The 23732-nt window shown below is 50.2% G+C and overlaps 4 protein-coding genes across 9 annotated transcripts; 2 read left to right on the top strand and 2 right to left on the bottom strand.

The window, feature by feature from the left end:
- Nucleotides 1-147: 147 nt before the first annotated feature.
- On the bottom strand, nucleotides 148-3882 carry LOC111080310 (ubiquitin carboxyl-terminal hydrolase 33). Of its 2 annotated transcripts, none has more exons than XM_022375829.2 (5): nucleotides 3482-3882; nucleotides 2957-3335; nucleotides 2113-2902; nucleotides 692-2049; nucleotides 148-627 (listed from the first exon to the last, which is right to left on the bottom strand). In XM_022375829.2, the coding sequence occupies exons 1-5, from the start codon at nucleotides 3551-3553 to the stop codon at nucleotides 317-319; spliced, it is 2910 nt and encodes a 969-aa protein (XP_022231521.2). In that variant the 5' UTR covers nucleotides 3554-3882; the 3' UTR covers nucleotides 148-316. The 2 variants fall into 2 exon arrangements, with proteins under 2 accessions (XP_022231521.2, XP_022231522.2); XM_022375830.2 differs by having other exon boundaries at nucleotides 3471-3551.
- Nucleotides 3883-3951: 69 nt separating this feature from the next.
- LOC111080311 (SNF-related serine/threonine-protein kinase) lies at nucleotides 3952-7744 on the top strand. 2 transcript variants are annotated; one of them, XM_041593154.1, is made up of 9 exons: nucleotides 3952-4155; nucleotides 4356-4657; nucleotides 4736-4954; nucleotides 5055-5230; nucleotides 5291-5651; nucleotides 5713-5838; nucleotides 5898-6021; nucleotides 6085-6726; nucleotides 6794-7744. In XM_041593154.1, the coding sequence occupies exons 2-9, from the start codon at nucleotides 4452-4454 to the stop codon at nucleotides 7517-7519; spliced, it is 2580 nt and encodes an 859-aa protein (XP_041449088.1). In that variant the 5' UTR covers nucleotides 3952-4155; nucleotides 4356-4451; the 3' UTR covers nucleotides 7520-7744. The 2 variants fall into 2 exon arrangements, with proteins under 2 accessions (XP_041449088.1, XP_041449089.1); XM_041593155.1 differs by having other exon boundaries at nucleotides 3952-4262.
- A 220-nt stretch (nucleotides 7745-7964) lies between these two features.
- On the top strand, nucleotides 7965-12959 carry LOC111078252 (dynamin-like 120 kDa protein, mitochondrial). 4 transcript variants are annotated; one of them, XM_022372837.2, is made up of 14 exons: nucleotides 7965-8109; nucleotides 8202-8505; nucleotides 8578-8713; nucleotides 8901-9017; nucleotides 9130-9204; nucleotides 9270-9859; nucleotides 9929-10302; nucleotides 10366-10530; nucleotides 10592-10770; nucleotides 11494-11966; nucleotides 12059-12177; nucleotides 12253-12337; nucleotides 12406-12610; nucleotides 12684-12959. In XM_022372837.2, exons 1-14 carry the CDS (start codon nucleotides 8081-8083, stop codon nucleotides 12746-12748), a joined length of 2916 nt encoding a protein of 971 aa, XP_022228529.2. In that variant the 5' UTR covers nucleotides 7965-8080; the 3' UTR covers nucleotides 12749-12959. The 4 variants fall into 4 exon arrangements, with proteins under 4 accessions (XP_022228529.2, XP_022228528.2, XP_022228531.2 ...); XM_022372836.2 differs by having other exon boundaries at nucleotides 10592-10779; XM_022372839.2 differs by lacking the exon at nucleotides 8901-9017.
- LOC111078253 (monocarboxylate transporter 4) lies at nucleotides 12952-22464 on the bottom strand. Its single transcript, XM_022372841.2, has 4 exons — nucleotides 22377-22464; nucleotides 21778-21892; nucleotides 14394-16303; nucleotides 12952-14327 (listed from the first exon to the last, which is right to left on the bottom strand). Exons 3-4 carry the CDS (start codon nucleotides 16294-16296, stop codon nucleotides 14173-14175), a joined length of 2058 nt encoding a protein of 685 aa, XP_022228533.2. The 5' UTR covers nucleotides 16297-16303; nucleotides 21778-21892; nucleotides 22377-22464; the 3' UTR covers nucleotides 12952-14172.
- Between the last annotated feature and the right edge of the window lie 1268 nt (nucleotides 22465-23732).

The raw sequence follows: 23732 nt of genomic DNA, 5'->3' as shown, positions 1-23732 counted from the left end.
GTAGATGCATGCATAATCTGATTTATTTTCCAATTCAATTAAATCTGCCTATTTTATGTACAATCGTTTGAGTGCTCATGTCGGCAAGGAGCCCTCTCCATCTCTCTGTCCCTGGGGTCAATTATAGCTAGTAAAACTAGAAAGTTGTCTGCGTGATAGCAATACTCAAATCATCAACTCATAAATACAATTTATACACAATTTATATAGCCTCCACCCAGCTATACACTGAGGTATATAACTAATGGCGCTTCTGTCTGCGCCTAAACTTTGATTTTGGCCTGTTTATCGGCTTGGGAACCGCTTGCGCTATCGATCAAATATCAGTCTCGTCCGCGGTTCCATTCGTCTCGCGCACCGTCACAAACTTCTGCAGAGTGACATTCTCCTTGTTGTTGGTCTTGCTGCCGCTGACACTGTTCCGCCGCTTGCCCTTCTCCCGCGTCTTCTCCGGCAAGCCGTTGACCTGGAAATTGTCGCTTTGGAATGGTATCGATATTGGTATGCTGTATTCGCTCTGAAATGCACTGGTTTTTTCCTTCTCCTTCTCCTTTTCCCTATCCTTATCCCGATGCTCTGCTGCTGCTGCTGCTGGGGGGTCCGCATTGGTGTTGGCATTGTAGTTCCCTGAAAGTGCAGAAAACAGAAATGATAAACCTCATTCTGTGGCTGAATTTGGGGACTGGCTGACCTTTGGCTCCAAACATGTCAGCGTGCTTGAAGCTGCTCCGATTGCGCTTCCCCCGCTTGCGCATGTTTAGCCGCAGGGCAGTCACGCTGGTTCTGCTGCGCTTCGATTTGGGGGTGTTGTGCTGCTCGGGGGTGGGCGTCGTCTCGACTGTCTGCGGCGGCTTTGGCGAGGGTCCGGGACTCACACTCGGACTCGGGGTGGTGCGGCGTCCTCGGCTGCTTTCGGTGTCGGAATGATTACCCTGATAGCTATCGGCCGTGATATCCTCCTCTTCCGCCTCCGGCTCCTGCGCGTCATAGCAGTCGGCATCCTGTTCGATGATTTCGATCTCCGCTTCGTCGTCGTCGGAGAGAGCCTGTCGCAGCAAGATCTCTGGTCCGCCGCCATAAATGCCGTGCAGGAGCCGCCATGAGCGTGCATTGAGCTGGGCATAATCGGATCCGATCCTCACACACCGGATGGTGCAGCTGCTGTCCGTGGAAGCGCATATGCCCTCGTTCTTGATGGGGCCCGGCTCCTTGGAGGTCTTACCGCGTGAAAAGTTCTGCCAGGAGCGCAGCCAGGGCATGTCAATGGCATAGATGGCAGAGGAGTCGAACTCGCTTTGGAGCCCGTTCAATTTGGTGAAATCGTTGAGCTCGTGCTGCTGTCGCCGGCAGAGCGCCTCTGCCGCCCGCTTGCAGATCTCGCACTCAAAGAGGATGTTCACTGGCGGTCCACCGCCGAAGTTTTTGCACAGATAGTCCCAAAGGGGCTGGGATATCGGCACTGCAATCTGGCTGATCATGGGTATCTTGGAATGTAGGACGCCGCCATGGGGACACAGCATCTCCTGGTTACTGATGGGGCCCGGCTCGGAGAAGGTGGCCAGCCGAGAGAGCCACTCGCGCGTCACATAGAACTGAATGTCCGAATCACAGATCGGGTGCGCATTGGACAGAAGAATGGCTTCCTCGCGGATGAGCTTCATCAGGGGATTGTGCTTCTGGTAGAAGAGCACGTAGGCCTGGCAGTTTTGCACCACATCGGGATTCACCTCGTTCACGAACTGGTCGTCGAACTCGTACCAGCGTCCGTTCAGAGTGTTGCGTGCATAGCAGGTGTAGTGGCCGCCGCCGACGGTGCCATGGTGGCAGATTACGGACGAAAGATTGTAGATGGGCACCTCGCTCCTGCATAGCTTGTGCACGTACGGCCGCATATCGAAGCCCTCCAGGGGGAAGTAAACGTGCGACGAGATCTTCGAGCTGTAGGACAGATCGTGTCGGAAGCGCTTCAGGTGGATGCACAGCACCTCGGGCAGGTTGAGGACACGCGAGTACTTGATGCCCGTTCGCAGTTTGTTGCATCGCGAGCAGCTGCAATGAATGGCCGACAATTAGGCATCGAATCCACTGAGGTGACCAATGCAATGATCTCACCTGTACATGTTGTCGCCCTTAAGTTCATCCGCACTGAAGAAACTGGCCATGCAATCGTAGAGTGTGACCGAGGGACCGTACAGCCACGATCGGAACACGCCCCACATCCACGCCAACCAGCCATCGTTGGTTCTGCTCGATGCTTCGGCGGCATTCAGACTCTGAACACTTAGGCTGTGCGTCTGGTGCAGCACATTGAGGAAGTCTCGTGTCGGAATGGGCAGTGAAAGATCCTGGAATGTTTCCTGCCGTGAGGACACGCGATCGCAGGTAAGGCACTGAACGGCAGACAGGAGTTTGCCGTCAAACACGTCGCTTATGATAGAACGAGCCGACTCTACCGGTGGTTTCTGCTCTGGCGATGTTTCACGTTGCTTCTGCTGTCGCTGCTGCTGTTGTTGCTGCTTTGGAGGAGCCTCTGGGATCGCAGAGCTGGAACCCACGGAAGTTCGGCTCGGCGTAACAAAGTATTCGGTGTTTATCAGGACTTCCCCCGTGAATTCCGACATGCTGCTCTCACACGTTTCATAATCGCTTTCAGAGCCTGTCGGCGAATGCGAGGAAGGCGGCGCTTCGTCCTCGTTGTCGTCGTCCGTTTCGTTGGGCTGCTTGTTCTGCTGATGTGGCGATTGTTGCTGATGCGACTGTACAAAAACCTGTTCCGTCAGTTCCTCATGCAATTGGTCCATGAAGCAGCGAAGAAACTCCTGCGTGTCATGCTGTTGGTAGCCCCGAAACATCGGATGCACTGACCGTATGCCATACAAAATGCCACGCGGAGCAATGTATTCTGCAAGTCAAACACTCTGTTATAGCACTCTGATCATATCAATTGCGAATCTACCTTTGGGGTCTTCTATGTCTATCCAGATTTCCTGCATCAGGCGCCTGTAGCTCTTGGCCAGCCCCGCTGGCTTGCAGATACGTGCAATTGCACTCTGATCCGCAATGTACTCCACCAGATCGCTGCAGTTGATGAAGTAGTGGGTCATGGGCGGCAGATTACTCAGCGCTTGCAGCGCCGAATTCATGTAGCATGTGTTGGCAATGTTTTGCAGTCCGACAAGGCCTGTCCCGGACCCGATGACATCCTCCTCCACTCTCTCGTCTTTCTGGGCAAGCGAGTTCAGAGAGCCACTGAAGAGTGCTTCGTGGGAATTCATGTTTCTTTCGTCTGAGTACGGGTCATGGTCGGCATCTGCCATGGCGTGTCCGTTTGCGTGCTGGAAGGGCAAAGGACGAACAATTTCACACGCTTATCAATGAACAAAATCGAAAGTCATGTAATAGAGTTCACTTCTGATTGGTCAAAACAATGCGAACGAACGAAAGGGAGACAGTCCAGCTCGTGGTCTCACCTCACACTCACCTCCGACTCCACGGTGCGATTATTGCTTTCTACATGTGTACTTTGCGATTGTGTGTTAAAACCTAAACTCATCCTATTTATTATCTGTTGGTTTGAAATATATTTGGATATTTTGTATTTTTATTGAGAATTTGGATTTGAGCAGGGGACGGACGAGAAGCTACCGATATGGCCAATCGATGAGTCGTCGCAGATTATCGCAGTCGAGGCGATGGGCAATGCTACTTTTTCAAAATTTAATAGTCCCATGACAATTTCCTCGGTGATCAAAAAGCGACAAAAAACAGCCTGTCCATTTTTGTATAAAAGTTGTTTATCTTGTTTTAGCGGAAGGTGTTGCGCGCAGTTTATTAGGTTGATGTTTTCTAAAAATATCGATTCTTGATATAGTCGGCCAGAAAAGTATCGTATCAAAAATAAAAAATATCACCTATATCGATATATCGATCTAAAATCAACAATCCTAATGATAAGTCCGATAAGTACCATGCACAGAAATGTGTATACAAAGATTCTAAGATTTCATTTTTTATGAGTGATAACGCAAAAGTGTTTTGTTCGAGACCGTTTTATTGACAGCGTAAAGGCAAGCTTCAACCACAGCAATTGCAAAATGTCCTGCATATTATAGTTTTTCCTGCTGCGGCTGCTGGAGGAGGCTCTGCTCTAAATCGGTAACAGCCCTGCCTTTCCACATCCATCCCCTTGTGTAACAGCCCTGCCTCTATTTGCTCTGCTGCTGCTCCTGGCTAGTGCAAAAGCCAAAATAAAAAGGATGAAGGTCGATGCTTATTAGAAAAAATATTCCAGTTGAACCAAACCAGCTTTTCCCATGAAAACTGAGGCCCGAAATGCTTACCCATTATAATTGTAGTTTTAGCTAATCGCGGACAGTTGTGCTCGGTGGATAGGCAGCTCGGCGACGCGGCTTGTCGTTCAATAGGAAAAGTTGAAAAGCACTCGACGCGTCATGACCCTGGAAACGCAGCCCGTTGGTGGCCTGGGCGATGGCAAAATCGCCGGACTGTACGATCTGGAGGAGACACTCGGCTCGGGCCACTTTGCCGTTGTGAAGCTGGCACGTCACGTGTTCACCGGGGCAAAGGTGGCGGTGAAAGTCGTTGATAAAACAAAGCTGGACGAGGTCTCTAAGGCTCATCTGTTCCAGGAAGTGCGGTGAGTATTGCACACACCAAGCCGAGCGGAGCCAGGAGCAAACTAATGTGAAATGTCTGACCTTGACCCAAACAACAGCTGCATGAAGCTGGTACAGCATCCGAATGTGGTGCGATTGTACGAAGTTATTGACACACAAACCAAGCTGTACCTGGTGCTGGAGCTGGGCGACGGGGGAGATTTGTACGATTACATAATGAAGCATGAAGCCGGACTCAGTGAGGAGCTGGCGCGAAAGTATTTCCGTCAAATCCTACGTGCGATCACGTACTGTCATCAGCTCCACGTTGTGCACCGGTGAGTTCGCATCCACGCCCACTGATAATGCAGCCCCGATCAGCAATTTACGTAACTTTTCGCTTCGTTTCGCGTCACGGCACGGCACACGCAATCACAGGGACTTGAAGCCTGAGAATGTGGTGTTTTTCGAGAAGCTCGGCCTCGTCAAGCTCACCGACTTTGGGTTCAGCAACAAATTCTCGCCCGGCCAAAAGCTGGAAACCTTCTGCGGCAGCCTGGCCTATTCGGCTCCGGAAATCTTGCTGGGCGATTCTTACGATGCGCCTGCAGTGGGTGAGTGTTTCTATTTGGCTTGCAATTGACTCGTGTTGATGTTTCTTTTGTATCTTTTAGATATTTGGTCGCTTGGCGTCATTCTGTACATGTTGGTGGTCGGACAGGCGCCATTCGAGAAGGCCAACGACTCGGAGACTCTGACCATGATCATGGATTGCAAGTACACTGTGCCCGCGCACGTTTCGGCAGAATGCCGCACGCTGATTGGTTCGATGCTGGTGCGGGATCCCAAGAAGCGAGCTACTGTGGAGGAGTTGGCCTCGTCAGACTGGCTGAAGCCAATCGACGAGCCGGACTCGACATCCACTGAGCACTTTCTGCCTTTGGTCAGCCGCGAGCAGCTCAGTGAGGAGGATCATGCCTTTATCATACAGAAAATGATCAATGGAAATATTGCGTCCAAGGAGGAGATAGTGCAGTGAGTAGACACCGCCACAGAGCATTGTATCCTGGCTAACCTTCGTTTTGCTTGGAAACAGAGCTCTCGACAAGAATAAGTACAATCATATAACGGCCACATACTTTCTGCTGGCCGAAATACGGCTGCGAAGGCGGCGAGAGGAGCAGGCACAGAAGCAGAAGCTTCTCAATGAGGCAAGCATGAAGTAAGTGCTGAAAGCCATTCGAAAGGAACACACACACAATTAATATCCTTCTTCCACAGAGCGGGGGATGCGAACCGCAAGCCAGTAGCTGAGAAACCCAGTCCCACAGAAGCCCCCAAGGTGGTGCCCATCAGCATTAACGTGACACCCGCAGCCCAAGTAGCAAACGACGGCGGCAAGCCCGTAAGTGCAATACCATTTCGATTAGTTTCCTGCAATTAAGTGAATCCATTCGCATTCGCCTAGGACAAGCGGAGTCGCAAGTGCAGTATTGTGCGAGAGGAAGACGAGGAAGAGTCTGCCAGCGAGGGTTCGGTGGTTGGAAATGAGCTAAAGGTGACCTCATCGCGGCTGGAGTCTACATCTGAGGGACTCCTCCATCGGGCGGTGCAGGAGCGTACGAGCAACCTCCCCACTGTTCCTGCCGCCGTGGGAGTGCCTAGAAATTCACGCACAAAGATTGTCGTATCCGTAGATGCTACGTTGGCTCAGAAGCTCAAGCAAATGGAGAAAAGTGCCAAGATAGACGAAGACACCCTGAGAGGCCTGAAGGAGCTGGAGATTGGCAAGTTGAAGCCCCTGCCAAGCAGCAGCAAGAATCCGGTGCTCAGTCACCGTCGCACAAAACTCAACAAAGGCACCCCGTCGTGCAGCAGCTCGGAGGCCTCGGACGATGACACAAAAACGCGAAACAAGAAGAAGATCAACAAGTTTGTGGGCGACACTCCCACACGGTTTCGCATGCACCGGCGGGACTCACACGACGACTCCAGCGACTCGCAGGATCAACTCTATCCGCCGCCTGGTTCGGCCAGCAGTGCGGCAAATTTCATCTCGAAAAGCAGTGGCGTAAGCGGCAAGAAGGAAGAACAAGGACAATGCAAGGAGGTAAGTAGTCTGCCGCACTAACCTCTGCATCTGTCCAACAGATTTCAAGATTATATTCGATTTGCAGCCCAATAAATCTGAAGAAACACGCAAATCTCACACACAGAAGAATAGAAAACAGCCGAAGGATCATGTGGACAAGCATTCCCAAGCTGAGAAGCAGCAATCGGTGGTAATGGAGGGCTCAACAGGCACATCATCCACCAGGAGGCGGCGCATGCGCGAGAGCCAGTCGCTGGATCGCATCACAGAGGCTCAGGAATACGAGATGCGTCACCGCAGCTACGTCGACGGCGAGGCGGTGTCCTCATCAACACAGCATATCGATCAAAGATATTCACAATCCACATTAATCACCAGCACATTCTCCGTTGCCGAAACAAAAGAAGAGTACTATGAGGATGAGGAGCCCGAGACGAAGCCCAAGCTGCCAGTTGCTGCAGCGGACCCACATGATGCCAAGGACCAAATCATGAACACATTGAACGCAGCCAAAGCTACGCTTCAACAAGAGCAATATTTTAATAATAACACCAATCTTAGTAGGAACTTGAACCACAACAACAATAACAACAACAACCACAATAGCCAGAGCAATAGCAAAAGCAACAAAAAGAAATCCAACGAAACACCAAAAGATATTTATAATCTGAATTCAATCGAGGAGATCGATCTGATTTTGGAGGATAAAAGCCTTACCAAAGCAATACATGTTACCGGCTCTAAATGCTTTGTGACCATGAAGAAAATTCGGCGGCTGGGAAAGTATTTTCCCGTTGTGAATTTCTCTTAATAGATGCGGAAACGGAAACAGAAACATAAATAGAAACAAATAGTTAAGCGAAATATATTACGTAGCAAATATGCATGTGTATTAATTGAAAAAGTAAAGTTATCCCAATACGATATACATATATTAGAAATATGCGAGAATACATATATATATATAAATTTAGTGGTAGCGTAATTGTTTTGTCTGTCGTCATATTACGCTTAGAAGCTATTAAATCATTCTAATTTAAAACAAGTCAAATGTTTGCGTTTTTTATAAGATTACATATAACAGGACGCATCTACAAGGCGAATTTAAAAAACAGCACAACTTTCCAAGGTTTCCACTCAAGTTATTCACCTGTTTAAATAGAGGGGGGTTAGGTGGGTTAAATTCGTTCATGATTTATCGTATGTCCTACAATATGGTATATCGATCAATTTTTGGTATATTACGGTATATTTCTTTGGGTCAGTCACACTGTTCGAAGGAAGAAATGAATTTTTGCGGAAGGAAAATTAAGTAATTTCCCATAAATAAACAAAAGAATCTGTGTGGCAACTGCAGCTTCCATCAGCAATAATGTTGCGCATCTATCAGAACTCTTACCGGTAAGCATGGCTATGTCCAAGGGCTGCAAGCCAAACATTCGCTTCTTTTGGTTTGCCGATTTCGTCATCGCCCCACTCTCGTTTGGTTTTAGGCGTACCGCAAAAAAGGCTGTTGTCTACTCCACGAAGGTTGTCTGCTGCAATCATTCCACGCTATGCAACATCACCAGCCATCCACGTCGAGCGCCCCGCGACCAGCATAGCGGTGGAAGTGGCAATGGGCGCCACCGTCAGCATGAAGAATTCCTGCTAGCCGGCAATCCAGCTAGGGGCTGGTCGATTCCGCCTCCGTCTCGTGGCTACGGCATGCTGGTGGTGCGCATTCTAAGGGGAGCCCTCAAGCTGCGGTACCTCGTGCTGGGTGGTGCAATTGGCGGAGGCATGTCCCTAAGCAAAGTGAGTTCACGTTTCCGTTGCGGTGTTATATAATGTGCAAGGTGCCATTTTTATCAAATTGCGATCTTGCAGAAATACGAGGACTGGAAGGATGGCCTGCCCGACATGAAGTGGCTGCAGGACGCCATGCCTCAGGGCGAGCGGTGGAGCCAGTTCTCAAAGAATCTGCTCGAGGTCGGTGCAGTGGTCAAGAATGCCATCGATATCGGTGAGTACAACCCACACTGATCTCCCCTCTGCCGCTCTCTCTCTCTCACTTTAAATGGTCATGGTGGGGGCGCCGCTCGGATGCTTCATTGTACACTTCAGTTGGTTCGAATTTGCGTATGATTTTGATTTCACGCACCTCATTGCACGTTGAATGATACTGATATTGGGGTGTTTGTTGCTTGTAGATCCGGAGCTCAAGCAGCTTGGCGAGGATAAGTTGTCGGAATGGCGCTCGTGGTTCGACAGTCGCCTGGACGATGCCATCGAAGCGGCTGACTATCAAGGAGCCCAAATTGTCGAAAGTAGGTTACACACACACACACACACACACTACAGACCTCCAAACATTGAACCAATTTAAAGTGAGAGAACCCAGTCCTTTGTAATCGAAACTTATTGCCAACTTCATTGCAGCCAAAGAGGACCTAAGCTCCAAGACAACTGTCGCCGCTCTGGGCATCACCACAGACGAGAGCCGCAAGAAATTTGGTATGCCTGAACTGAAATCTCACACAGAAGACAGTAGCCAAGAATAACGTTCCTCCCCCACATAGAAAAGATGCAGAATCAGGTGGAAACGCTGCAGACAGAGATCATGAATGTGCAGATCAAATACCAAAAGGAGCTGGAGAAAATGGAGAAGGAGAACCGAGATCTGCGCACGCAGTATATCCTGCTCAAGACCAACAAGAAGACCTCAGCGAAGAAGATTAAAAAGTCCCTCATCGACATGTACTCGGAGGTATTGGATGAGCTGACCGGCTACGACACGGGCTACACCATGGCGGATCATCTGCCGCGTGTCGTTGTGGTCGGGGACCAGAGCAGCGGCAAGACCTCGGTGCTGGAGTCCATAGCCAAGGCGCGCATCTTTCCACGCGGCAGTGGTGAGATGATGACTCGTGCCCCGGTCAAAGTAACACTCGCCGAGGGACCCTACCATGTGGCCCAGTTTCGCGACTCGGAACGGGAATACGATCTGACCAAGGAGTCCGATTTGGCCGAACTTCGCCGCGAGGTGGAGTTCCGGATGAGGGCCTCTGTGCGCGGTGGAAAGACGGTGAGCAATGAGGTCATATCCATGACAGTCAAGGGCCCTGGACTGCAGCGCATGGTACTGGTGGATCTGCCGGGCATCATTTCGGTTAGTATGCGATGCTTTTTCTGTTTCTGCGTTTCCCAGTCTGTAGCGTGTGTGTGTGTTTTCTCTCAGACTATGACAGTGGACATGGCCTCGGACACAAAGGACTCGATTCACCAAATGACCAAACACTACATGAGCAATCCCAATGCCATCATACTCTGTATTCAGGACGGATCCGTGGACGCGGAGCGCAGCAATGTCACCGATTTGGTCATGCAGTGCGATCCCCTGGGTCGCCGCACCATATTTGTGCTCACCAAGGTGGACTTGGCCGAGGAGCTGGCCGATCCCGAAAGGATTAGGAAAATACTCTCTGGCAAGCTCTTCCCGATGAAGGCCCTTGGCTACTACGCTGTGGTGACGGGCCGCGGTCGCAAGGATGATAGCATAGAGGCCATTCGTCAGTACGAGGAGGATTTCTTCAAGAACTCCAAGCTCTTCCAGTGAGTATACAATTCATTGGCTATCTTCTGAAGCTAATCCCGCTCCCTGTGCTCCTTCTGTAGTCGTCGCGGCGTCATAATGCCCCACCAGGTGACCAGCCGTAATCTGAGCATGGCTGTCTCAGATCGTTTCTGGAAAATGGTGCGGGAGACCATTGAGCAGCAGGCGGATGCATTTAAGGCAACCAGATTCAATCTGGAAACGGAATGGAAGAACAACTTCCCCAGGTGAGCAGCAGCCGAAGGCGACCCTTAATCCGTTTACCGAACATTTTAAAATTATTTTTAGATTGCGCGAATCTGGACGCGATGAGCTGTTCGACAAGGCCAAAGGGGAAATACTGGACGAGGTGGTGACGCTCTCCCAAATCTCCGCCAAGAAGTGGGACGACACCCTCACCACGAAGCTCTGGGAGAAGCTCTCGAACTATGTGTTCGAGAACATCTATCTGCCCGCTGCACAGTCAGGTTCTCAAAGTAATATTTTGTAGTCGTAAGCTCTTAACGTCGCAGTCGTCATCGTTTAATCATCGTCACCGTCGGGGGCACGTCCCCCGATTCGTCGCCTTTGTGTCGCATTGTCTTTTGTTGTGTGTTGAGCAGCCGGAGGCGGTGCCTGCACCGGGGGAAGCACATGCCCTCCTCCCTCACGTGTGTGTGGTGTGTCTGTGGATGTCGCTTGTTTAATTTTGCACTTATCACGCGAATGGAATCACATGCGCCGAAAAGCTGGAAACCGGTTTGAAGCTTCTTCGCTGCTGTCCAAATTCCAATTGAATCATGCGTGTAAATTTACTGTGTACTCCCCAATTCCGACTTCATTAACACCGATTGCTAATCGCCCCAGGCTTCCCAAGTGATTCAGCAGGCTCTGTGGCAGTCATGTGCGGTGCCGGAAAGCGTGAAATGTGAAGATTTACGAGCATCTGTAATGAAGCCAGATTTTGGGAGTCCACAGACGGGTTTTGGCCGAACGGTACTAATTTGTTTTTGGCATTTTATGACGGATCCGTTAACTTTGTTGCCCCATAAATTCCCCTAAATTAATTCAATAATCAAATCGAATGGCGGTAATCGAGTGTGCATCTGTGTTTGAGTGCTTTGTGGCTCTGTTTACCATTCTATCATACTGGTTCCATGTTCCATGCCCATTGCGATCAACTAATCTCTGCTCACTTTCCGCCCTTCTAGATTCCTTCAACACGATGGTGGACATCAAGCTGCGGCAGTGGGCCGAGCAGGCGCTGCCAGCCAAGTCCGTGGAGGCCGGCTGGGAGGCCCTGCAGCAGGAGTTCATTTCGCTGATGGACCACTCCAAGAAGTCCCAGGACCACGACGGCATTTTCGACCAGCTTAAGAGCGCAGTGGTGGACGAGGCTATACGGCGGCACAGCTGGGAGGACAAGGCCATCGACATGTTGCGCGTGATACAGCTGAACACGCTGGAGGATCGCTTCGTGCACGACAAGGCGGAGTGGGATCAGGCGGTGAAGTTCCTGGAGACCTCCGTCAACGCCAAGCTCGTGCAAACGGAGGAGACGCTGTCGCAGATGTTCGGACCTGGCAAAATGAGGCGACTCACCCACTGGGAATACCTCACACAGGATCAGCAGAAGCGGCGCAGCGTCAGAAACGAACTGGACAAGATACTCAAGAATGATTCGGTAAGCTCCGCAGTGCATCCATCCATCCATCCATCCATCCATCTGGAATTATCTTATCAATAACATGGATGCACATTCTGCCCAACCTGTAGAAACATTTGCCCACTCTGAGCTACGACGAGCTGACGACGGTGCGCAAGAATGTGCAGCGGGAGAACGTCGATGTGGATACAGACTACATTCGTCAGACATGGTTCCCGGTTTACAGGAAGTAAGTGATGAGCACAGCACACTGTGTATCGTGTATCGTGGGTGGTTACACATTTCTCCTTTCTCTCTCGTTCAGACACTTCCTGAATCAGGCATTGCAGCGGGCCAGGGATTGCCGCAAGGCGTACTACCTGTACACGCAGCAGGGTGCCGAGTGCGAGGTAAGCAGGAAACAAATGAAATTCACTTGGATTTATGTATATTTAATCAGCACATTCTGCCAAAACAGATCTCCTGCAGTGATGTGGTGCTCTTCTGGCGCATCCAACAGGTCATCAAGATAACGGGCAATGCGCTGCGTCAGCAGGTGATTAACCGCGAGGCGAGGCGCCTGGACAAGGAGATCAAGGCGGTGCTGGATGAGTTCAGCGAGGACGACGATAAAAAGGCCCATCTGCTGACCGGCAAACGCGTGCTGCTCGCCGAGGAACTGAGTAAGTGAAAGCGCAAAAGTCCATTTTGATTCGAACACATTCTGATGGCCCGCCTTTTTATTTCGTTGCACAGTCAAAGTGCGGCAGATCCAGGAGAAGCTGGAGGAGTTCATCAATTCACTGAATCAGGAGAAGTAGGAGAAGAGGTGTGCAGTGCCATGACCAAAGACACTGGACGACTCCACGCGTTACTTATTTAATTGAATAATTTAAGTCCAAAACTATAGCCGTTTGTTCATAGTCACGCTTGAATCGTTTAGCTAAGCTAATATCCGGCAGAATGCTGCGAAGGGCAGCTAAATGGAAAGAAATCACATAATAAACCTTCAAAGATTGTTAGTTTGTATAACTCGAATCGTTTTTATTGTGTGTTCTCGCATCTCGGTATTTCTCATATATCATTATCATTCATTTAAATGTAATACAAATAATAAGATTGTAATTGTAATTTTTAATTGATAGACGTAAACACGTGCTTGAGTATGTAGCGGGGTTTCGTGTCTGTATCTGTTTCCGTATATCTGTCTGCAGGTAGTATATACATAAGTCTATTTGTTTGGGAGCACAAACGGCCAGAAGGGCACACTTGTTCCAGTTAGATGCCGCCTCATCGTTCGTTCATTTGTTTATTTGCCTTGTCCACAATCGGCTAAGCCAACGAATGCAATGCAGCGGCATTGCTGCATGCGGGCGAAGTGCATTCACCCCACGAGCGGTCGCTCGAGTGGGCCCTGTGTCTTTGATTGATTGATAAATGTATATCTATCTACTCGTAGGAAACAACAGCAGATACCACCTGCCCAGTGTGCCCAGTGGTGCAGGGCAGTATCTCCTCTATAAAATAAACAAATGCTTTCGTTTGTAACTAGCTTCAAGACTCCCATCATCATTCCCCATCAGCATAGTATCATCATATCATGTTAAATAAACTCAACAAACGATTCTTAACTTGGCAGTCGACTTGTGGCCCAGCCATAGCCATGTGCACAGCTGCTTACAGCTATCATAATAATATTAATAATGTTTTAGGTTCTCCTCCCTCTACTCTTCACTTCACTTCACTTCACTTTATCTCGCTTATGCATAGCTATTAAATTCTAGTTCACTCCACTCTCCGCAGATCGTCTGTCGGCCTGTCGGCCTGTCTGTCTGTCTGTCTACTAAAGCTTATAGAAACGTAATTTACACCACGCTGTATCTGTATCTCTGTTTGTATCTGTGTATGGAGGCACTCGATTAGGCTGAAGGCACGAACATTACACTTAGTCTAATCTTAACGTATAAAGTACTTGCGGAACACCACGCTTCAGGGCCTGCTCCCTGCTCCCTGCCAGCTGCTCAATGCCTCGGCAATCTCCCATATCGATCGACATGGACATGGACATCAATCTTAACATCGAGTGATTGGCAATTACTGTTGGATTCGAGCACCAGTAGCAGCAGCAGCAGCAGCAGCACCCATCCAAAAACCTTAAGTGGAGCGCGCGCACGACCCGTGCTCGTATCAGAAGACGGTAGTTGTGACGTCGTTGGACGTCTCGTTGTCTGGCGGTTAATGCTGTCTATGCTGCCGGCAGGGGTGTGATCTTCTCGTTGCGCCCCTGCTCCCACCTGGCCACGCAGGTGAGCGGGTAGCAGAGGAAGGCGGACAGCACGATGAGCCCACCGGCAAAGTAGAATACCAAGTCGTAGCTTTGGGTGGCATCGTACAGGGCGCCTACAAACCACAAGACAAACCACATTCAGTACATAGTGCCTGGGGGGGTCATGGGGAATCACTCACCTGCAATGGGGGTGCCAAAGGTGGCGGCCAGGCCCTGGAAGAGCATGAGAAATCCGTAGGCATTAGTCAGCTTTTCGAGTCCAATCAGTTCCACGGCAATCAGCGATCGCAGCGCCGAGAAGCAGGCAATGCAAATGCCGAAGAATATGGCAAAGATCCACTGGCTGGTGACGCTGACGATGACGCCACTGAAGATCGTGGCAATGCCGCCAGCGGTGAGGGCAAAGTTGTTCAGCCAGAGTGGCTTGACGGCGGGGAAGGAGCTGAGGGAGCCGCACACGATCCTAGCGATGGTGTTGACCAGGCCAATGGCCGCAAGTATAGCGGTGCCCTGATCGTCGGTCATTCCCGCGGCCACAGCACGGTCCTTCACGAAGCTGAAGGGCACAAAGAAGCCCATCATGGTCAGGAAGCCACTGACGGCCAGGCACATGAAGGATGCGGACTTGAGCATGCTGGTGTCCAGCATGGTGGCCAGGGTGCGACGCACCGCCTCCGGGCAGATGCGGCAGCCCTTCTGCCGATCCTGCAGCATGTCCTGCTTGGTGGGCAGCCGCGTGACGGACATGTGGTAGGCCAGCGACGTCTGCGACTGGTACTGGGGGATCCGGGTGAGCGAGCCGGAGAAGAAGATGTCGTCCCTGTACATGGGCCTCGACGTGGATGTGGCCTGTCCGTGATTGGCATCGTTGGCGGCGGCTGCTGCCCGCTTGGCCAGGTCCTGGGGCCGACGTCCGGAGACGGTGTGGCGACGCGCCTGGATCGTGACTGGCTTGGCATCCGTCTCCAACAGGTTATCGTTCTCCGCCTCCTCCTCGTTCTCGCCCACCGTCGTCAGCTCCTTGTGCAGGTTGAAGGTCAGCTGCTGGGGATCCCCGTTGGGAGTCGTCGGCTGCGACTTGCGCAGCTGCTTCAGCTCCGTTCCCTTGCTGCCCGCCGCCGTGCCCGAGGGACGACGCTCCAGGTTCATGCCCTTGAAGATCTCCTGGGCGGTGGGGTAGTGGTTGCGCTGCGAAGCGCCCATGTACGTGTTGTGGGCGGAGTTTGGCATGGAGTAGGCGAAGCGGCCCTCGGGCAGCGGCTTGGTGAACGCCGCCTGATGGAGCTGCGGCGTGGGGGCCACCGTGTTGCCGTGGCCATTGAGCTTGCTCTTCTCCTGCTCGTCGCCGGCCTCCTCATTGGTCGCTGACAGGGTGATCGGCTGGATGGGTCGGAAGGCCAATCCGAACAGAGCGCAGGACATCACAATGATGCCCTGAATGGCCAGAGTGTGGCGCCAGCCCGACTCCAGCATGATTTTGGTCAGTGGTGCGAAGACGAAGGTGCCCACGCCGGAGCCGCACATGGCGACGCCCGTGGCCAGGGCGCGCCACTTCTCAAAGTAGAAGCCGATGATGACCACCGCCGGGATGTAGACCATGCAGAAGCCGATTCCGCCCAGCACGCCGTAGATGATGAACAGATACTCCACGCTGGTGGCGAAGTACGACAGCCCGAAGCAGATGCCCGCGAAGATGGCCCCCGTAATGGTGACGATCCGGAAGCCGAAGCGATTCGCCAGGGCGCTCACAAAGGGACCGGCCATCAGGTAACATCCACTGAGCAGCGACGAGACGAACGACACGTACGCCTTGCTCACGTCGAACTCAGCCATGAGCTGCACCTGTATCATCGAGGAGCAGAAGACGATGCCATCGATCACCGTGCAGCAGAGGAAGGAGGCCACCATCACCACCCAGGCCCAGCCGCTGTCCGGGGGCACCACCACTGCTGCCTCTTCGATTTCCTCCTCCTCCTCCTGCTCATCGTTATCCACCTTCTTGATGACAATGGCTGGCTGCTTGGACACCAAGGCGCGGGCCGATGCCAGTTCGTCCTGTGATTTCGTTTGCTGTGTGGCCATTGCGGGGCTGTGGAGAGAAGTGAGATAGAGAGAGAGAGAGAGAGGATCAGTAAAGATCTTATAGATATAGATACATATGTGTAGATATAGCCATGCCACCTCTGCCGTTTGGGTGTTATGCAAATGTTTACCTAATCGAAATGGCCTTCGCCTTCGTCATTTGCTTTCGCTTTCGATTTCAGTTTTTGCCGTGGGCCGCATTGCGTATACGCCCCCATGTCAGTCAATTGCTCATTTGCCCGAGAATATTCCCATGGATATGTACATATGTCTATTTTTAAGTGTCACGTGCCCACAATCGAACAGCTTCGAGCTCTATGCTACTCTCCATGCACCTGACCACATATCTGCCCGCGATAGCCAAAAGGTGTGCGGGCTGTGAAAGGTTTTCGCTGTTTATCAGAATCGACGTCAATCCGGGGAAATGGCAACCACTCATGGAAGTGGTGCGGCATGGGGGGGTATCGGGTAGGTATTGTTGGGATGTCAAACGTCAGGCCAATGCCAGGGCCAAACGGATGGATATACACTCTCGGGAGTGCGTCAACAACAACAGAAATATTCAAATATGAATTGGAATTTGCAATTATGTATCCAAAATACATCGGAGGAGTCTCTGCCTCTGGCTCTGCGACTTAAGAGATCATTCTGTATGCCAGTCACACATGTGTATAGGTACTACGGTGTGCAGGGTACAGTGAATCTCTCTGCACATAATATATATGTATACATTATACGAGTACGAGTGCGCCTTTTCGTTTGATTATTTTTCTTGTTTGTCCACATCTTGGATCTTGCGGCTAACAAACTTCTGGCCTTGAGACCTGCCCCGTTGCCTTAATCTAATCTGTTCCAATTGCTAGGCGACTTGTGGCAGCAGTAGAACTCGTAGATCCCGTTGTTAGATTGCCGAAAGACTTACAGCTCTGATGTAAGCCAGCCCGCGCGAGATATTCCAAAACGATACCCCCCAGAAATGGTCCCAGTAGCCGCAGTAGTCGCCCGTAATTGTCAGATAATAACAGAGATTGGCTGGCAATCAGATAAAGCCCGGATAAGCGGCAGCTAACCGTGGCATAGAGCCCTTTGTTAGCTGTTTGCTGTCTACGGGAGTCTACGTTCCATAAATTAATTGATTACGTCTCCAGATTTGTCCTTATCGCAGCGGATTTGCCTTTGCTTTTTCCTGTTGGGTGCACCAGATAGAGAGAGATTTGTACCTGGCAACCCGCCCATGGCAGCAGCAGCTCCACCATGTGACCACGCGCCCTCCCTGATAATTTCGTTTCCTTTATGGCCAAATTTCGGCTATGATGGTGGTGATGGTGGTGATGGTGGTTTGGTGGCATGCCATTGACCAAGCCAATTTATGGGATCCCATAAAGTAGCTGCGATAGGCCACACAGAAACAGTCGCCAGAAATAGTTGTCGTAGCGTAACCCTTGCAGAACTCTTGTTTGTTATGCAATCGAAAAGTGTGGCTGGCCCCCCACCCCCTTCCCACCTGCACAAGCACACCCATCGAAGTCGATGCCGAAACCCAACCGACCCGATCCGCGCCTCGTATTTCAGATTTTGTTTTCAGTTTCATGCCCAAATGACCTCGCGGCAGGCGGATGAGGAAGCACTGAGAACCCAGAGCCAAGAACCGAGAACCGAGAGGCACATGGAGGAGGAAGCCCTTCAAGTATCGTGCCATAACTGGCTTGCAACAGCCACCAGCCAGCAGCCACCAGCCGCAGCAGCGCCTATAAATAAATAGACACCCGCCCAAGCATTTACTTGTTGCCCGATCCCATATTGTAGCCATGTCGAAGTGTTTCTTAAGCTACAAATTGGCGCAGGACGCACCCAAAAAGTGTTTTGGGGGGTAACAAGACTATTCTCTGGGCTCTGTCAGGGTTCAAACTGTGGACTGAGACTTTCTTTTCTTCATCAGCAATAGCTATAGAAATTGATCTGTACTTCTCTTCAAACTTTAATTCCCTTGGGTTTTTGGTTAGAGTATTCCCGCTTTGTTCTACTGAACATGCCACGTTTACTCCCTTTCTGTTCTGTTCTGTTCTGTTTGCTCTCTGGGTTTGGCCCCGCAAGTGGTGGATAATGTGACACGGCTCCTGTGGCCTTCCGTCTGTGGCCTCCCCTCCCGCCACTGGTAAGCTAATCCCGCTGCGAGCAAACAGCGCCTCCCTCCCATCCATCATCGGTGAATGGCAGAGCCAGAAGGCAGAGGCCAGAGGACAGAGGCAGGAGGCGGTGGCCATTGAATGACCAGGGGGGACGTAAGGTCACAAGTTGTCAGCGCCAATTGTGTCTATTGACAGTCGTTTAAATTTGACGCCCGATGTCGATTGATCTAATAAATGTTATAGGTGGTAATCCGCACATATGTACTATGTTTGGTGTCCAAGTGGTTGGGGCAGACACAACGAGGGGCAGACAGACAGACAGACAGACAGACAGACGGAAGTAAGGAAGAGGGAAAAACGTAAACGGCGATTTCTTAAGATATTTTCCTGTCGTCGGGTTCGACTCCGAGTGCGAGCGTATCTCCCAGTAGTATTTGTATCTTTATCTTTCTTCGTACATATGTATCTCTGTCTCCCTCTGAGCCTGTGTGTGTGTGTTGCGTACATATGTATGTGGCACTATCCCGTCTCTTTATACATCCATCCATCTGTCATATGTAGTGTCTGGCTCTTCTCTTTTATTTTTAACATGCAACTTTAGGCGTCGCGTCGCGTCCCGTCCCGTCCCGTCCCGTCCGGTTCTTCGTCGAGTGCTGAGTGCAGTGCGTGGCGTACCCATTTAGATGGTTTTGCCATTGCCAGCGACAGGTTCCACATCCAGCTCTCGTTGCGGAGCGCCGCAATTTGTAGGTACAAGTGAAGCAATCGTTAAACAACTTTATGCTCAAAATATTAATTAGCTGGCCAAGAGGCAGGCAGGCAGGCAGGTCCCAAAATGGTGCGAGCGCCGTAAATGGCAGCCTCAAATGTCTGGAGCAGCAACGAATCCAACAGAGAGCGGGAGAGAGAGCAACACACCGAATCGTGTATGCCCTGTATGCCCCTAGGAAGTCTCTTCACAATCCAACACAACACTCCACTCCACTGGAAGTGTCCCCATTTCGATTTGGATTGGCCTGGAGACACTTCAGAGCAGCTGCTGAGCTGCTGTCAAGTTCATTGAACGACTGCCGTCGTCGGTCTTTCACCCAGAGCGGGTCCAAGGAGTATGCGATATCTTATGTGTACGGGGAGTAGTTCCACTGTATGTTCCAACTTGTATCTTTCGGGGCTTCTGTCCGTCCGTCTGTCTGTGTGTCTGTCTGTCTGTCGCTGACACAGTTCTCTATCTCACAGCCCCTGGCTGCGCGTATCAGCCAGCTGTTGGCGCGTTGACCACACTACTTACTATCGGCACGAACAAAGGCCCGCGACAATTAGTGGAGCGATCAATGGTCGGGTTTCGAGGGGTCTAGGGTCCGTGGTCCGTGATGGCTCCACTCTTCTTTTTTTGTCGGAAGTAGAGCATGGTATTCATAATCAATTAACATGTTTAAATTATGGAAAATAAGTGTAAGTCGCACAATTACGACGAATGCCTTTCAAATGGAAATCGAGAGTCGTCGTCGATCGGGAATCAAACAACGGGCAGGGCAGTCATGGGGCCATTAGTAGGGGCAGAGGCAGGGGCAGAGGCAGGGGCAGGCAGGGGGGTGCATCGAGATTGGATGGGACTAACAGCAGGTCGTGATTTGCTGTGTATGTATGTAAATTGTTATTTATACATTCGTTTATTGGGTTATCTGCACGTGGCTTTGTCCAGGCACTGCCCCGCCAGCCTCCTCCAGCCACTGTTTCACATCTCTCACGGCTCTGTTTGAGTTTTCAACTGACCCCGAATCGGGCGATCCACTGAACGATCCGACCCCGACATTGGCGCCAAAATGTTGTTGCCTTTGTTTTGTTGTTGTTGTTGTTGTTGTTATTGTTGTTGATCTGTTTGCTGTTTTTCGCCTCAGTTTGAATTCTCTCATCTGATAAGCAGAGCAAGGAAGCAAACAAACTGCCACTGCAACTGGAAGTGCAGCCAAGAGCTGTCTTTAATCAGCTGTACCCGTAAATATTGACAATCCGATTAACAATCAACGGTTGGGCTTGGGTGTGGAAAAATTCCATTCAAAGATTCCCCAAAAAAAGTTGGAAATCTTTCGTCTCCCCGAATGATTTGGCGTGCCGGTACGCAAGCGCAGCACTCAACCAGAACGTTGAATGAGTGAGAAATCCGAATCCAACCGCAGGAATTCTTTCAATTTGTGGCTGTTGTGGCTGTTGTGGCTCTGGCTGTTACTGTTGAGAAAACCTCAGATATTTGGCAATGAGTGGGCCATTGTAAATGCAGAAAACATGTTTACCGAATGTTTAATAGCGAATACTCGCAAAATTATAATTTAGATTTCTAATTTTTTTTGTATTTCTGTTTGCTAATTAAAAGCAAAATTCGAGTAACGAAAAGTAGTTTTCAACATGCCAATCTCTTGGCTCTGAATCAGGCTCTGTTTTTGTTTTTGTTTCTGTTTCTGTCTCTGGCTCCAACGCATATTGATTAATTACCAAGAAACGCAATTAGTGGGTTGGGGCGCTAAAATTGGGTCATTGGCATCTTGCAGTTCTAATGCTTCTGACGGGCGTCACGGCCCATCGATATGGCTATGGGTTATGGATATGAATATGGATGTGGATGTGGATGTGAATGTGGGAGGGGGGGCGACTGGTGTTTTGGGTTTCGGGTTTCGATTGCGTTTGACTTTTATCTTCGTACATGCTATTAGCGCTGTTTTGTTTGCTTTTTACCGGCAACCGGTTGTCAGATCGAAATCATTTGGAGCCACGCGAAGAGATTCACCTTGGGGGTGAATGCCAAAAACTGGATCGCTGACTCACGCAATCTGGGGGACAGGCCCCGAAAGATCGACTTGGGATTTGCATTTGAAGTGGCTGCAGTTCAGAGCCTGTTAACAATTCAGAGCTGTTCTCAGGCTCAGTGGCTGGGAGGCTCAGTGGAGGCTCATTAAATACTATCGATCTAACGTAAGCTCATTTCATTTTCTTTGTTCAAGTTCAGGGAGCGGAGGAGGCAAGCACGGACAGAGATGGCAGAAAACAAGGCAACAAAGACGGCTAAGAAATTGCGCCACAAAAGGCGCTCGAAAGCCGTTTACGAGTGCGTTGCGTTTGTGCTGCCGGTTCCCGGTATTGGCCAACGTTTCCCTTTTGGCCACTTTGGACGAAGTGGGAACATTTGTTGATGTTGAGTCCACATCTACTGAAGTTCTGCCCTCATGCTGTGTGTGTGTGTGTGTGAGTCTGTCTGTGTGTGTTTTTGGCCACAAAAACCCGTTTCGAGACTGGGGATGGGCGATCGGTACGGTACGGGCTGCATCGATGTCGTGTGTCTCTGTGTGAGCGATCTTACCTCTATGTTTCCTCTATTTTGTGGCGTTGCAGCCGCTGCAGTCGGTGTCTTTGGGGGGATTCGAGTGCGTTTATCGAGTGTTATAAAACAAAGTTCTGTTCTTATTTTTGGCGCGCTGCAAAGAATTTTTGTGGTGTGAGAAAGCGAAAGTAAGCGCGGGGATGCTGACACAGTAAAAGCGAAAGTTAAAAGTCAACAGCAACAGCAGCAGCAACAGCAGCAACAACAGCAACAGCAGCAGCAACAACGTGAGGAACGGACAGAAGAAGAAGAAGCAGGATCAGCCTGAAGCGAAACAACACGCTTATAAATACTTCTGGCACATGCATATGCACATATGTATGTGCGTACGCATGTATATGTGGTACATATATCAGTATCTGATTATACATTTGTCCGCCTATACTACATATATACATATGGAGGCGTGCGGGTATACATATGTATATATATATATACATATGTGGAGCATATAAAAATGGGCGCTGCTGTTGTGCTCTGTTCTTGCGCTGTGCTGTGCTGGTGTGTGGCGTTGCTTTCTTTCTTCATGTTGTGGTTTGGGGCTTGTTGGGGGTTCGACTATTTGCTATTTGCTTTACTTGTTTCCTTTTCGAAATACTGCCGCACGGGTGCCCTGATCTGATCCGGCTCTTAAAGCGATGCGAGCGACGCGACGGACTGAAGATAACTAAGGGGAAATCAGAATGTGTTGGCAGTATAAACCGCACAGCACAAGCCAGCAGCAGGCAGCAGCAGCAGCAACGGCAGCAGCGGCGTAGCGGCGTAGCGGCAGCAGCGAGACAGTTTATCAGCCAGACTATGTATGTGTGTGTGTGTGAGTGTGAGTGTGTGCCTGTGTGTGTGTTACTCAAGTTCTGCTGAATGTGAATGGTTCCGATCGGGTCAACCTCCAGTGTTACAGACCAAAAATTCCCGGAGAGACACCGCAGCACAAGCTTCAGGATGATGGCCAGAAGAGAAAGAATTCGGAGACAGAGACAGAAAGTCAAAGAGAGTGAAAGAGAGAGAGCGCTTGCCGGCTGCATGTGTGTGTTTGTGTGTGTGCATGAGAACCAAAATGGCTCGAGAACTTCCCGACGTATACGCAATGCTAAGAAGCAACTAGTTGCTGTTTCTGCCTCTGCTTCAGCCTGTGTTATGTCTCTTTCTTCGGTTCTCTGTTTCGTTTTTTTTTTTGTGTGTTTCTGTTTCCCTTTTCCTCTTGTATCATTATTTGGGAGTGTTTTGCGGTGCGTTCTCTCTGCATACCCCGCTAGCGTACTGCACAAGGGGTATATTGAATGTATATGTAAGTGGCAGACAAATACTTCAGTTTGGTTTTGGGCATCTAATAGTAAAATGCTGCAAATACAACCGCTTAGCGGGTATTTCAAAGTCGGAATGATGACTTTGGGGCTACTCTCCACTTGCTAAAGACTTCGTACAGCGAAAACATAAATTACAAAAACTTTGTGTTTTTTTTTTGTGCTTTCAAATTATGCCATGTGTGTGTGCTCTCCTGCTTGTTGGTGTGTGTCGTGCCTCGCTTTTTTTGGGCTTTTTCCACTACCAAAAGAGATAAACTCGAAATGGTGAATGGGGACCCATTCATGTTCTGGGGACTTCAGCACCGCGCAGAGATCGCCTTTGGTCTTCGCACTCCACGCGCACAACAAAGATGGCCGAAACCGGCAATTGGGCCATTGAAATTGTTTCCAGAAATTATGAAATAGCGCCGCAATACTATTTGGATAGATAAACTGTTTTGGTGCGTTATAATTAGCCGGACGCAGAGACGGACGAGAAAAAAAAACGAAAGTCATTCTCCGTGTTGAATTCATTAAGAGGGCCATGAACTGGCAGTGGTAGAGGGGCTGTGTGTGGCGATTAGCAGGCTCTACTATATATTCTCTATCTGTCTGCCAGATATCCGGCTAAGGCAGTTTTATCTCGAA

This window comes from Drosophila obscura, unplaced genomic scaffold (genome assembly GCF_018151105.1).
Source record: "Drosophila obscura isolate BZ-5 IFL unplaced genomic scaffold, ASM1815110v1 contig_186, whole genome shotgun sequence".
Taxonomy (NCBI): domain Eukaryota; kingdom Metazoa; phylum Arthropoda; class Insecta; order Diptera; family Drosophilidae; genus Drosophila; species Drosophila obscura.
Note: the sequence above shows the minus strand (reverse complement) of the source record. Positions and strands in the feature narration are given on the sequence as shown.

Coding starts and splice junctions, on each gene's coding strand:
- LOC111080311 (XM_041593154.1), top strand. CDS start 4,452: ATGACCCTGGAAACGCAGCCCGTTGGTGGCCTGGGCGATGGCAAAATC. Junction 5,652..5,712: donor TCCAAGGAGGAGATAGTGCA/GTGAGTAGACAC, acceptor GCTTGGAAACAG/AGCTCTCGACAAGAATAAGT. Junction 6,022..6,084: donor CAAACGACGGCGGCAAGCCC/GTAAGTGCAATA, acceptor GCATTCGCCTAG/GACAAGCGGAGTCGCAAGTG.
- LOC111078252 (XM_022372836.2), top strand. CDS start 8,081: ATGTTGCGCATCTATCAGAACTCTTACCG. Junction 8,110..8,201: donor ATCTATCAGAACTCTTACCG/GTAAGCATGGCT, acceptor GTTTGGTTTTAG/GCGTACCGCAAAAAAGGCTG. Junction 8,714..8,900: donor CAAGAATGCCATCGATATCG/GTGAGTACAACC, acceptor TGTTGCTTGTAG/ATCCGGAGCTCAAGCAGCTT.
- LOC111080310 (XM_022375829.2), bottom strand. CDS start 3,553: ATGAGTTTAGGTTTTAACACACAATCGCAAAGTACACATGTAGAAAGC. Junction 3,336..3,481: donor ATCGCACCGTGGAGTCGGAG/GTGAGTGTGAGG, acceptor TTGCCCTTCCAG/CACGCAAACGGACACGCCAT. Junction 2,050..2,112: donor AAGGGCGACAACATGTACAG/GTGAGATCATTG, acceptor CATTCATTGCAG/CTGCTCGCGATGCAACAAAC.
- LOC111078253 (XM_022372841.2), bottom strand. CDS start 16,296: ATGGCCACACAGCAAACGAAATCACAGGACGAACTGGCATCGGCCCGC. Junction 14,328..14,393: donor CTTTGGCACCCCCATTGCAG/GTGAGTGATTCC, acceptor TGTGGTTTGTAG/GCGCCCTGTACGATGCCACC.